The following is a 13,776-nucleotide window of genomic DNA, read 5'->3' as shown; positions in this document are numbered from 1 at the left end:
CACATCTTTTCTGTGATGTTAACAAATCTGTAAAAAAAAAATCTGACTACACTCACAATCCTTTAGAGGGAAATGTACCGCAGTGTATTTCACCTCCTGGCAAAACAGCCAAGCCGACCAGTTGGCCCGAATGGAGCGTTAAGGATTCTGTCGTAATGAGAAAAGGTCAAGGTAAAAGTGTTCCGAACATGCAGGGTGTCCAACATTCGTTACGTTGTTACAGTAAAACTCAGACACGTAAGAGGTGGAAGGGTGAGAAGTTCGCTGGTGGTGAGATCATGTTCATCACCATAACTACCCTGCTGGTGCCTGTCATGTCATGCAAGCAGACAACGATTACGTCCCAATATCCAATGGAATGAAACCAGTGTGAAAATGTGAAAAGAGAGCGTTGGAAATGAACCGATCAATTGGTGACTGGAAAGCAGAAGACGGTAGTGACAGTATGGGGACAGAAGGAGCCGACAGGAAACACAACGGCCATGGTATAAAGAGGTTAGATTGTGCGGGAGTGCTGGCATTGTGGCAAGACAACAAAGTCAGAAGACAGCATTGGGTGCCCCAGCGTTAAAAGATGTATTGCCAATCAAGACTTTTACAGTGGCAAGCCTATGGGAGTTTAAAGGCAAAGCAAGGACGATGAATTAAAGGTCCCATGACATGCCACCAGGTGTGGTGTGATTAGCAGTTACAAGCCGTTTTGGAAATCTGCCCCTTATGACACAGGTGGTCACAGCTAATCACATCACACCTGGTGGCATGTCAAGGGACCTTTAATGGACTTGTAGCATGTGTGCTGGTGGCTCGGACTGGGGGGGGGTCATTCCCTGGGGGACATGTTGTCTGTAACAAGGAGGTAGCGCTATAGAGGGTGTTTCAGCACTGGGCTGGACTGTGCTTCTGTTGCCTTAGGCCCCGTCCACACGAAGCCGATTTCATGGCGAAACCGCAAAGGTCTTGTACGGTTCGGCCTTCCGTCCACACGAAGCCGGCGAATCCTTGCGTTTGGTGTAAAACGAGCACTAGCTGTTCTGCTCGCCTTTGAAAAAATGGAGGCTCAAATGAGCTGATTTGGAATGTCTGTATTCATGACGTCATCAGGAATCTCAGCTCCTCCCCTTACTCTGCCTGGCCCGCCCAGAGACGTTGGCCCGCCAATGAGACTCGACCGTGCGAGCGCCACATGTGTGTGTGTGTGTGTGTGTGTGTGTGTGTGTGTGTGTGTGTGTGCGCGTGTGTGTGAATACACACACTGTAACGCAAGTGTTTCTTGTCGGTTCTTTGACGTGTCTTGTATTTCCACAACAAGACTGTTGTGGGGGTTATCTGAGCCATGGTTGAGAAGGAATTGGGGGAAAGGAACTTTGGCTTTGACTGGCTGAAGTACATGAACTGCGACATCCCGCCGGTTGCCGCGAGGCACCATCGCCCGGCAGCGGGCAGCCGGCAGCAGGCAGCGCCCGGTTCAGTAGTCGACTTCAGGTTGATGTGAAAGTGGAAGAACCAGAGACGTCGCAGAACCCGACAAAGTCGTTTGTGATTCATAATATCGTCTGGAGGCGCACACAGCTTTTGGCCGTGATAATATGTATTAAATGATATAGATTTCTAGGTATTATATGATATTATTTAGATATAGAGCTCCAGGACTGTAACGCAAGTGTTGTACACTTCCTTATTATTTGGATAACCGTTCTGCTTTTGGCGTTATGGCGCATAACACGTCGGACTCTCGTCTCTGGTATTTCTACAACGAGACTCGTATTGGGGGTTATCTCAGCCATGGTTGGGAAGGAATTGGGGGATAGGAACTTTGGCTTTGACTGGCTGAAGTACATGAACTGCGTCATGCCGCCGGTTGCCGCGAGGCACCATCGCCCGGCAGCGGGCAGCCGGCAGCAGGCAGCGCCCGGTTCAGTAGTCGACTTCAGGTTGATGTGAAAGTGGAAGAACCAGAGACGTCGCAGAACCCGACAAAGTCGTTTGTGATTCATAATATCGTCTGGAGGCGCACACAGCTTTTGGCCGTGATAATATGTATTAAATGATATAGATTTCTAGGTATTATATGATATTATTTAGATATAGAGCTCCAGGACTGTAACGCAAGTGTTGTACACTTCCTTATTATTTGGATAACCGTTCTGCTTTTGGCGTTATGGCGCATAACACGTCGGACTCTCGTCTCTGGTATTTCTACAACGAGACTCGTATTGGGGGTTATCTCAGCCATGGTTGGGAAGGAATTGGGGGATAGGAACTTTGGCTTTGACTGGCTGAAGTACATGAACTGCGTCATGCCGCCGGTTGCCGCGAGGCACCATCGCCCGGCAGCGGGCAGCCGGCAGCGCGCGGTTCAGTCGACTTCAGGTTGATGTGAAAGTGGAAGAACCAGAGACGTCGCAGAACCCGACAAAGTCGTTTGTGATTCATTATATCGTCTGGAGGCGCACACAGCTTTTGGCCGTGATAATATGTATTAAATGATATAGATTTCTATGTATTATATGATATTATTTAGATATAGAGCTCCAGGACTGTAACGCAAGTGTTGTACACTTCCTTGTTATTTGGATAACTGTTCTGTCGGACTCTCGTCTCTGGTAACAACGAGACTCGTATTGGGGGTTATCTCAGCCAAGGTTGAGAATGAATTGGGGGGAAGGAACTTTGGCTTTGACTCCCTCAAGAACATGAACCACGACATGGAGGAGAAAGGGATTGTTGGCGGCGAATGTCTCCAGCTTGAGACCCGCTGAGGGACCACCGCCGGAGGCGGAGGTGCCTAAGCGCTGCCCGGCAACGATCCCTTTCTCCTCCTTGCCGCGGTTCAGTCTACTACACATTGATGAGGACGTTGAAGAACCAGGAACGTCGGAGAACCCAACGCGGTCGTTTGAGATTCATAATATCGGCTCACACAGCTTTTGGCCGTTATAATATATATCATATGATATAGATATCTATGTAGGCTATATGATAATATTTAGATATAGAGCTCCAGGACTCCCGTGTGTTCTAGAATATTTACAGAACACGGCTAAAGGCTGTGTGCGCCTCGCCATTGCGATACATCCACTGTAAACGGCGCATGGTACCATGGCTGCAAGCTGCTCAGGGCCACACCCCCACCCTCCTCCTTGACCCGCCTCGCTCCTCCTCATTTGCATTATAGCTACAGACACCAAAACAGCGCATTTGGGGGAAGCTCAATGTGCGACTGGCTCGGAGTGGCTGTAATACTGTGTTAGTTGCCCACTAATACCTACATTAAAGAATACATAAAATAGCATGTCATGGGACCTTTAAGATTGGTGGACGAATATCATTATATGAAGGTCAACTAAATGCAAGTCATCTTTCACATCACAACAAATTTGACTTCAGAGGAATTTGGGGATATTACCACACTTTCTATTAATTATTAAAAACAATCAGCAACAAAAAAAACAAAACAAGATAATTCTGAAAACAATTGTTCAAATGTCCCATGGCATGAAAATCGCACTTTATGAGGTTTTCTAACATTGATATGAGTTCCCCTAGCCTGCCTATGGTCCCCCAGTGGCTAAAACATGCGTTTGGTGTATAACGAGCACTAGCTGTTCTGCTCGCCTTTGAAGAAAACAGAGGCTTAAGCGCGCAGATTTGGAATGTGGTCCCATATGTCGTCATCAAGTGTTTGCTGTCGGTTCTTTGACGTCTCTTGTATTTCCACAACGAGACTGTAGCGGTGGTTATCTCCGCCATGGTTGAGAAGGAATTGGGGGAAAGGAACTTTGGCTTTGACTCCCTGAAGTACATGAACTGCGACATGCCGCCGGTTGCCGCGAGGCACCACCGCTGCGAAGCACCATCGCCCAGCAGCGGGCAGCCGGCAGCAGGCAGCGCGCGGTTCAGTCTACTTCAGATTGATGTGGAAGTGGAAGAACCAGAGATGTCGGAGAACGACAAAGTCGTTTGTGATTCATAATATCGTCTGGAGGCGCACACAGCTTTTGGCCGTGATAATATGTATTATATGATATAGATATCTATGTATTATATGATATTATTTAGATATAGAGCTCCAGGACTGTAACCCAAGTGTTGTACATTTCCTTGTTATTTGAATAACCGTTCTGCTTTTGGCTGTAACTCTACACCACGGCTGAATTTCGGGAACGTCTTTGAATACTGTGTTAGTTGCCCACTAATACCTATATTAAAGCATCCATAAAATAGCATTTCATGGGACCTTTAATTGCAAAATAATTTATTCAACAATAACAGACCAACTGAGTTCCCTGAAAGTAAACTATTTATGAAACCTCACAAGGCTGGGAAATCATTATTTCATTATTTCTTGCTACAGGCATGGAGACCCAATAACAGAGTTAATGTATTGTCAGCCAGGCTGCTACCACTTAATGCAGTATCAGCTTATTCCGACACACAAATTAAAATGTTTTTATAGAGCTGATGCCTGTGGCCAGGAATAATTTCACTTAGTTCTTCCACTGTTCATTTTAGTTCCCCCCCCAAAGCAGTACACTTCCTTTGGCTTAAGTGCTTGAATTAATGTTTTTTTTTTTTTTTTTTTTTTTTAAATGAATTTATACTTGTACAGGGAAGAATATTATCTACATCTGGAAGTTGTGTAATATAAAGGACTTTCTTTTTATGTACAAAGGAAGAATGTTGACTTTCAAATATTGTGATCGAAATGGAGGAATGTTTTACTAGAGTTCAGCTAAATCAAATTTTGCACATAATCACATTCACACACTCACACACCTACTACCACACACTGGTCCCGGCTGTGCGGTGTGGGCAAACTGTCACCCGAGTAACTGGTAGTGATATTTAAATATGTATTGACTTTGATGTTCCCATCTTCGCGGTGGGGGCAGAGACAGACCCCTTCGGCCTCGTTTCATCTTCTGGCCATTTGGGCTGGTTTGGATTTCCGTACATTAAACCTCTTTACATCACCAGGCGTGTTCATATTATCTAAATTAACATTGCAACATATTATGGGGCTGGGGTTTCTGTCTGGGGTTGCATGTCCAGCCCCGGGCAGGGTGCATGCTGGGAGTGTGTTTAGACGCTCAACAAGTGGTCCAATCCAACATTGGCAGCGGGCGTGGGTGCCTCAAGCCCTCAGTGGACCTGAGTGGGTCTCTGGGGCCGCATGAGTGATGACCGCCTAGCGCTCCTGAGAGGCAGACTGGGGAGGCTGAGAGCCTACGTCTCAGTTTTTCAAAGGACAATGCCAGTGGAACAGCATGAAAAGTCACTGTGAAGCTCTTGCTTCTGGGACAAGAAGTTCTGAGGGTTAGAGAAGCACCGCTGGACAGACATATTTTCAGGATAGCATGGATGTTGTCAGACCTGCTTGGCTCCTACTTCTGAAGTCAGGGCACTGTATAGGCCTTTCACACATGAACCCAGGAGGAACTCTGGAGAATCAGGTCCGGAGACGAGCAGGAGTGGCCTTTTCATACAGCCGGAGATAAGCCGCATCAGACGTGTTCACATCCTGGAGATAGTCCAGAGGAGTAGGTGACACAGAAAGTATGCAGCGGAAGACGCAGTGTTTTGTATCCTCACTCTCAACAAAAGAGTGATAGGAACATAGAAAGAAGATTGGAACGCCAAATAGAGGAAAGAAGAGGAGAGTAGGAAGCAGCTCCTCTCGTGCTCCCGGCTTCACGCCCGTCTTATGATGGGAACTTCATCAACCGGTCAGCAATACATCAGCACTAGTCAGCAACACGTCAGCAACACATCAACTTACTGGTTGTAAATCCTCGATCCTTCAGACTGGAGACCAGGGGCTGGTGGATTTAACTCCGGAGTGAAGGATTCTGACATTTTTGTTCACACAGCCCCAGCGGGGATTAGGCGGAGGAGTTCAGGCTTTCGGTGCGTGTCAAAAGAGCCTATTACTGTGATTCTAACATTACAGTGATACAGGCAACTTGGATATTTTACTATCCCATTGGCCATCATTTCTGGCAACATCTTTTGATGAGGTAAAACGATCCATGAAATAAACATTCCCTTGAACTCTTAAAGAGACAATAAACACATGTGTGTGCATGTGTGTATGTGTTTGTGTGCGTGTGTGTGTGTGTGTGTTTGAATGTGTATGTATTTTTGTGTATGTATGTGTGTGCGTGCGTGCGTGCGTGCGTGCGTGTATGATTGTGTGTATGTGTGCGTGTATGTGTATGCGTGTGTATGGTAACAGGTTGCGATGTCCCCGGGCGGTGCCCAGCAGGGTACTGACCGTGATGGACCACGCCCCTCAGCCCATGGATGACGGGGTCCACCGCGGGGTTATCCCTCCCGCCGACCTGAGGAGGAGAGAGCAGAAACAAGGTGTGTTAAGTAAGAGGGTGTGTTTCTCTCACCCACCATGACCCTATACTCACTGGATGGTTCAGCACGTCTGAACCACTCTCCTGTTGAGTCACATCTTACATCACATAGATCGGGACAGTTTCAGTAGAAGTATATTACAGCCCCCAGCAGTAAGGTTGTGCATTAATCAGTTTTTGTAATAACACAGTTTAAAAGAACGGTGTTAGGTAATGCCGTTATTTTTTCAGTGACGGGGTAATCCAACTAATTACTGTTTCCTTCGGTACAACGCCGTTACCGTTACTGAACGTTAAATGCGGTGCGTTACTATGAATTAATAAATAATGATAAACTGCGTAATCCAAACGCACCCCTGGCTCCACACACAAACTGCTAGTGAGGAAACCGGTTGGGTAAAACAACGAGATAAGCAATTATGATTGGCTAAGGCTAAAGGCAGAGCACGTAAGATACATAACCCCCCCTTGCGCGGTAAAATATCCCCCCTTACGTGCTTAAGTGCGTCGCCCAAAATTCCTGACTATGCGACTAAAACACTACGGCCCTACGCAGCTCGCAAAGACTGTGATTGGCCAGCTAACCACATCCTTTCAGGAGTCTCACGATTTCCACTTCCACGCCCACAGATTCGTTCGTTGCTCCCCCTACTGTTCTGGCGGAGAATCCCCTTGCAACACGCGCAATCCTTAAAGGGACACTATGTAATATTTTGAGTAATTTATTACCTCAAATCAACATATTCATTCATAAATAAGTCCTCATTGGTGTAAAATTATCTCTGCCAAAAATCTGACTTATCCTCCTGAGCGAAGAATAATTAATATTAATATCAATATGGTTACATAGGACGGGTAAGCTTCATGGAGGCTTCCATTTTCTTCCGGTCTATGAGCTGCCGAGAGGGTCAAAAAGCACTAGGTCGTACAGGAATTGCAAACGCGTTTTCACTCTGAGCCAGCGTGACGGTGGAACAGAGCTTAGTTTAGCGAGACGATTTTACCGGGAAATTTGAACATGCACCGCATTTTTTTGAAAGACCATAGTTATGCCACGCCACAGGAGAAGGAATCATCGTCGCCAAAAAAACGACGATGTGTAAGCATGTATAACATGGTTTTCCATGGCAACGAGATGCGGGGTGCTCCTATGAGCGACTCGTCATTGAAAGGCTACTTTATTACATATTTAATTTACTTTTTCACATTTTTGTCGAGTTTAAATCGTGACAATATTCTTATGACTTATGGATACTGTCAAATGCGTTGGAGGAATTCAAAAGCCATTCTTCATAAAGTTATGGAGGTTTATTCTCTGCTGTGGTCACCACGTATCCAAATCCACCGAGACGCACTTACGCTAGAGCGGACCTTCTGGAGCTTCAACTCGCTTGCGAGACAGTTGATTTATCACCCGAACAACTGGATTTCATACCAACAACTCTGATAAAGAAGACAATACGGAGGAAAAGAAGATCGAGAGGAGGAATTAGGAACAGGATAGGAGACGAGGAAGTAAACTCGTTGCCAGGGCGACTAACTGGCGGCGCGCACAGTCGCAGCGGCCCCTCTTGAGATCTGTGAGATTGAGATTGAATGTTTGAGTGTGAGACGTCCTACGAACGTAGTTTATGACAGGGAAACAATATTAAACATTAGGACATTGAGAGCGAGTAACATCACTGGCATTCGCTGGCATCTGGACATACTACGCAAACACAGGATACTAACGGACACTGTGACACCGTGCCCGCAACTGCCCGGAGGAGGAAGCAGCAGAGACGGGATGGACGTAAACAAACTGAACAGCTTCTTTCAGCTCCTACCCTCCAAGAAACGCTATCGCAGCTTAAGATGCTCCACCACCAGGCTGCGGAACAGCTTCCTACCTCAAGCTGTCAGGATGCTCAATGCACCAGCGTCCCAGATCTTCTCACTGGACTTTATTTATTATTTATTTATTTATTCATCATTGGGACGTTTGTTTGTTTGTTTGTTTGTTTGAAATGTATGTTGATCTTGATCCGTGAAACGCCTTCTCGTTTTGTTGTTCAATCAACAAAATGACAATAAATTTAATTTGATTTTGATTTGATTCCGTTAGTTATAATGTAAATTGTTGGTACCAAAGGCTATGTCAACTTTTATGTTATCTGACATTTTATGTAATCTGACATTAAATGACCTACTGTTATTTATCATCTGTATAGTTATTTGTCCTGCTGGAAAGTCCACAACTGCTGGAGTCAAGTTCGTTGTCTGTAAGAATGCTTGGTCAATAAACCTGATCTGATTTGTCCATCTAATTTGTCCAGTTGTCCACGAACCTCATCATCACTCGAATGACTCGATGAGGTAGCCTAGTAGGTGTCATGTCACAGCTTCTTGGCACATACTGCCCACCGTAGTTTTTGGACAAGCGAGCACTATTAGTTTGAATGCAATATACAATTGTACCACTAGATGGGAGTAATTTTTACACAGTGTCCCTTTAAGGAACCTTAAAGGAACCGTAAATCAAAACTTGTCTAAAACAAGTCCCTTGTGTAAATTACGTGCTTACGTCTCTGCGTCTAAAACGACCCTAAATCGGCCTTTAGTCATGTTTCATGGTAGTCAATCAGAGCCAGTGTTTTTAAACACAAGCCAGGACATGCGCACCACACACACACACACACACACACACACACACACACACACACACACACACACACACACACACACACACACACACACACACACACACACACACTTTGATTAAATTTTATTTGCCATAGAGTTAATCACACTTTAAATGTTGTTTAACTGTTCACTCTTGTTACAAAGATAATACTTGAAGTGCAGGACAAAGCTTTTTAAAGCAACATTCCCAACACTGGCGTTAACAGAATGTGTTGAAAGAGCCAATGTTGCCCCTGTGCTTTGGGAATATATCTGTCCCTTTCATGGCATTATCATTAGTTAGAGATTATATATATATATATATATATATATATATATATATATTGAAATGGTGCTCATAAATTAGGTTGTGTGGTGAGCTAGCATCCCAACCTGTATATCGTTGCCATTCCAAAGCAGGTTCCATGAGATGGGATTGATCTGATCTGGATGTGAACGACAGTGAGACTATCGGCCAATATAAAACCAAAACCGTCATTTAACTGTACCATTTGTTTTACTTCCATTAGATGCAGTGGAATGCATCCATCTTTTTTGTTGGTGCTAAATACTTAAACGGTTGGTACATTGATCATAAGACTGATTACCACCTTCCATCCATATCTAACTGGTGTTCTTTAGAAAGTGTTTGTATGTCTAGTGTTGCTTCTCTGATTTAGGCCTATTTTACTTGTATGTGTGAAAGTATTCCATGATGTGGCACCTTCAAATGCGACAAATCTAAGCACGTTCAGAACACAAGGCCAACTACGGCAATAAGACAAACAGAGAAAGAAACAAAGGACAAACGGACTGGAGGCCAATCTGCTGTAATTAGGAGGAGCTGCCAGTCCACCACAATACAGCCACCCTGGTACAGGTGTTTTAATTAGGCCTTCTTCTCATGCATCACGGCCCTGAGATGGGATCAACGTGGCTACGTGGCGAGCAAGCAGAGCGTCCACCTTATGCAACCGCCATCCCTGGCCGGCTCCCAAGCCTGTGCAATCAATAATGTATGCGCAGGATTGACAAATTTAGACCACCATTTCCTATTATTCATCACGCCACACGTGTTTCTTATTGCTGATGAATCCTAATAGCATTCAATCGAAGGTCCTCCAAGTCTCTCCACCACCTCCTCGTGCTACAGGTCTCTGATCTCCCAAGGAGTCGAGGTGTGGGTTCACACCAATGTACGCCAATTAGCCAGTGATGGCTATTTGGCAGTGATGTAACGTAGAGCTGCTGACAAACCTCTGTAGGACCCGGTTCTGAGGGCCCTTTGAGGGCCCCTTGATGCTCTGCCCTGCTTAGGTGCTCACCAGCAGATCGTGGGAATCCAATCTCCATACTGACCCCCTCCACCTCCACCCCCACCACCACCCCACCGCCCCAGCACCACCCCGCCTTCATCTTCCTCTTCAATGATTCTTCTACTTCAAAGAGGAAGGAGGACCCAAGAGAGGAGGAGAAAGCAGGGCAGACGAAAGAGAAGCCAGAGGGTATAGAAGAAGGGGAATATCAAGATCCTTGAATGACCACTGGGTTTTGCCTGAGCGTTAACATGGTAGCACTGTGTCTAACCCTAACATGGCAGTGGTGTGTCTTTCTAGCTCTAGCTAGCTAGAAAGTAGGTGCTAGGGTTTGAGTGCACACACGTGTGTGTGTGTGTGTGTGTGTGTGTGTGTGTGTGTGTGTGTGTGTGTGTGTGTGTGTGTGAGAGAACACCTGTGTGTGTGTTTCTGTGTGTGTGTGTGTGTGTGTGTGTGTGTTTGTGTGTGAGTGCACACCCTTCTGTTTGTGTGTGAGTGCACATCTGTATGTGTGTATGTTTTTGTGTGAAAGTTCACACCTGTGAGTGTGTTTGTGTCTGAGTGCACATATGTTTGTTTGTGTGTGTGTGTGTGTGTTTATGTGTTTGTGTGTGTGTGTGTGTGTGTGTGTGTGTGTGTGTGTGTGTGTGTGTGTGTGTGTGTGTGTGTGTGTGTGTGTGTGTGGGGGACCTCAATTGAAGCTAACATATGTAAGTACTACAGACGTTCATTGCATCCTATATTTTTCAACAGCCAGATAAACATAGGCATATCTCCATAAGGAGGTCATTTTATTGTGGAGCGAAGAAAGAGTTCGGGGCAGACTGATGAAGCTAGCAGAGGATTCCTTCATCAGAGCCACGCTGTAGCATATCTAGGGCAGAAGCCATGAAGAGATTAAGTATGTTTGTGTATTCTATATCTCTCAGAACTCTGTTAGAGTGTCGAGTGAAACTATCATCAGACATTGTTGAGGAGATATTCTTTTTTTCAGTACCTGGCAATTTGCTGAAACTGGACAATAATCCAATAAGATGGGATCCATCATGTTTCTCACTGAGCTGCAGGAGGTTAAAGAAGCAACGGGGAAGGACCGTACCTAACGCCCTATCCATTGTATGGGTCTGTAAAATGCTAATCAAATCAATCAAATGTATTTATTAAGCATCTTTAATAAAAAGATAAATGGTTGGGGGGAGATCTTATGTTTTATGTATGTTTTTGTCATGCCTGTCTACGCTTCAAACTCGTGCATATTGCAGAAAATATGCAACAGCGCCCCCTGGGGTCACACTTTTCGGTGGGTCGCAGAATTCGGTGTAACTCCGGTACATTAAAGGACAACTCTATTATTGTCCTCATTGAGATTCAGGCCCCGTCCACACGGAGCCGATTTTTTGGTGAAACCGCATAAGTCTTGTACGTTTCGGCCGACCGTCCAGCTGTCCAGACAGGCGGAAACTGCACTTTTCTGGAACCTTGTCCCAGGCTGGTTTCAAATCTATCCGGACCTATGCGGTTTCATGTTAGGATTCGTGTGGACGTCTGAAACGCTTGATGGCATTAGCCCCCCACCAACTGGGCGACGTCTAAGTGACGTTGAATTATTATTATTATTTTTTATTTGTATTATTTTTGTAGCTTTAAATACAACCCCTTGATAAATTGAATTACTGGTGTAACCCATATGGAATATAGGGCTACTAAACCCATGATTATTTAAAGATGCAATTGCATGAGTTCTCCAGTAGGGCGCGCTCAACATGATTCCAGTAACAGGAAATTGCACGTGAGCACCCCGTTTCGAGGGGGTCACCTTGAACCGTAACACTGGAAAGACGTTAGAGAGGTATTAAGCACAACAGAGAATCTCCCGGTATAAAACGCCATAAATTAATATTTCTACCTTGATTAATTCAGTCATAAATATTTCCATGGTATTAATAAGGTGTTGTTTTATTAGGATCTGATCATTGAAAATACAGGAAACTACCGTGAATTATATTGTTCAATTGAATCTCCGGTGAGTGTTGCACATGCCAATGCTAATGTATTGTTGCTTAGTACTAAAGAGAACAAAATACTATAAATGCTGTTTGAGTTCAGATACCTTTTTATTTATACTTTTGTGTTCATGGTGTCATTTTAAAATATGTTTAATGAATCGCTAATCGTTAGCTACATGTTAAGCGCTAGCTGGTAATCGTTCATACCAGGCTAATTGTATGCTGATGCTAGCGAAGGTCAATCACTATGTTAAAGGTTGGGTATGGAATTTGCTTTTTTGGCCATTTTTGCAAAATTACTTGAAATCCTTATCATAACCCGCTTACAGCCACTGAGTTAGAAGTACTGACATGAAAATTAAACAAGTCAATCATCTGTGGAACGGGCAGGGGTCGAAAAACTCCAGCCAATCATTTCCATTGCCACCGAGTTGCATTGGACAGTAAGTACGTCAATCAAACGGTCGTACTGCACTCCCCCTCCCCCGCGCCCCGCGCGCGACCCCTTCGTGCAGTACTCGTGACCCAGAGCTCGTGACCCAGAGCAAGCTCCTGTTTGTTGTTATCCTGCGGTAGCTACTGTCTGGAACTAGTTAATCCACATTTGGACCTAGCAGTAGAAGACAATTTCCATGGCAGACAAGACGCCACCATCCCCACCACCACCACCACCAGCAAAGAGAAGGAAAACTCTTTTTCAGAGAGTAATTGATAATAAAAACGCTGAAAGAGAAAAACTGAAATCAAGAATAATCCTAGGCGCTGCTTTCGAACGTTGGCGGCAACTGAAGGACGAGAAGGGTCTAAAAACCGATGCTTGTGTGGCGGTTGACCTAGTTTCAAAGTTTATACCGTTTATACTCGGTAATACCGGTGTTGAGACGAGTGTATTACTCGTTGTGAAAATGTCCACACCGCAGCAACCCTAGTGAAAACCAGGACTTCCAATACAATTATATGAAACAAACATACATTTTCTAAAAATAGTAATGATTTATGTGACCGTTTAATGTTTATAACATCTGGTGCAACCATAGCCGCGAGAACGTATTCTCAGCAGGGGGTGCTGGAAAAAAAAAACTCAGACTGCACTAGACTCGCAACTCGTTACATTGATAAAAAAGATACATAGCAGCGCAGCTCAATTACACCAGTGCATGCGCGCACAGTTGAAAATCGATCGTTGTGTTCACTTCCTTCACACCATGGTTCACATCCAGCTGCTCACAGAACAAGTTTAGCGCACCACCGCTACCCTCACACTTTTTCATATAACCTTTTTTCAGCACTAGGTCATATGAGCATTAAATAAATGCTGCGTCTCAAAATGCCTTGGACAGCAGCGAGGATGACTCGCTTTGCCACGGGCCGAAACAGTTCGGAGCGACCACAGCCAGAGCGAACACAGCGGGGCAGAGGAGTGTCAGG

The 13,776-nt window shown here is 45.0% G+C and overlaps 1 protein-coding gene across 5 annotated transcripts in view; it reads right to left on the bottom strand.

Annotated features, from left to right (window-relative positions):
* LOC132470481 (receptor-type tyrosine-protein phosphatase gamma-like) overlaps positions 1-13,776 on the bottom strand; it is a 289,677-nt gene that overhangs the window by 63,063 nt on the left and 212,838 nt on the right. For all 5 annotated transcript variants that reach the window (XM_060069138.1, XM_060069137.1, XM_060069135.1 and 2 more), the window contains exon 6: positions 6,275-6,341. In XM_060069138.1, coding sequence (XP_059925121.1) covers positions 6,275-6,341 — 67 coding nt within the window. The remainder of the gene's footprint in view (positions 1-6,274; positions 6,342-13,776) is intronic.

The sequence above is a fragment of the Gadus macrocephalus genome, chromosome 13 (genome assembly GCF_031168955.1).
Source record: "Gadus macrocephalus chromosome 13, ASM3116895v1".
Taxonomy (NCBI): Eukaryota; Metazoa; Chordata; class Actinopteri; order Gadiformes; family Gadidae; genus Gadus; species Gadus macrocephalus.
The sequence above is the reverse complement of the archived record's forward strand: the minus strand, read 5'-3'. Positions and strand labels throughout refer to the sequence as shown.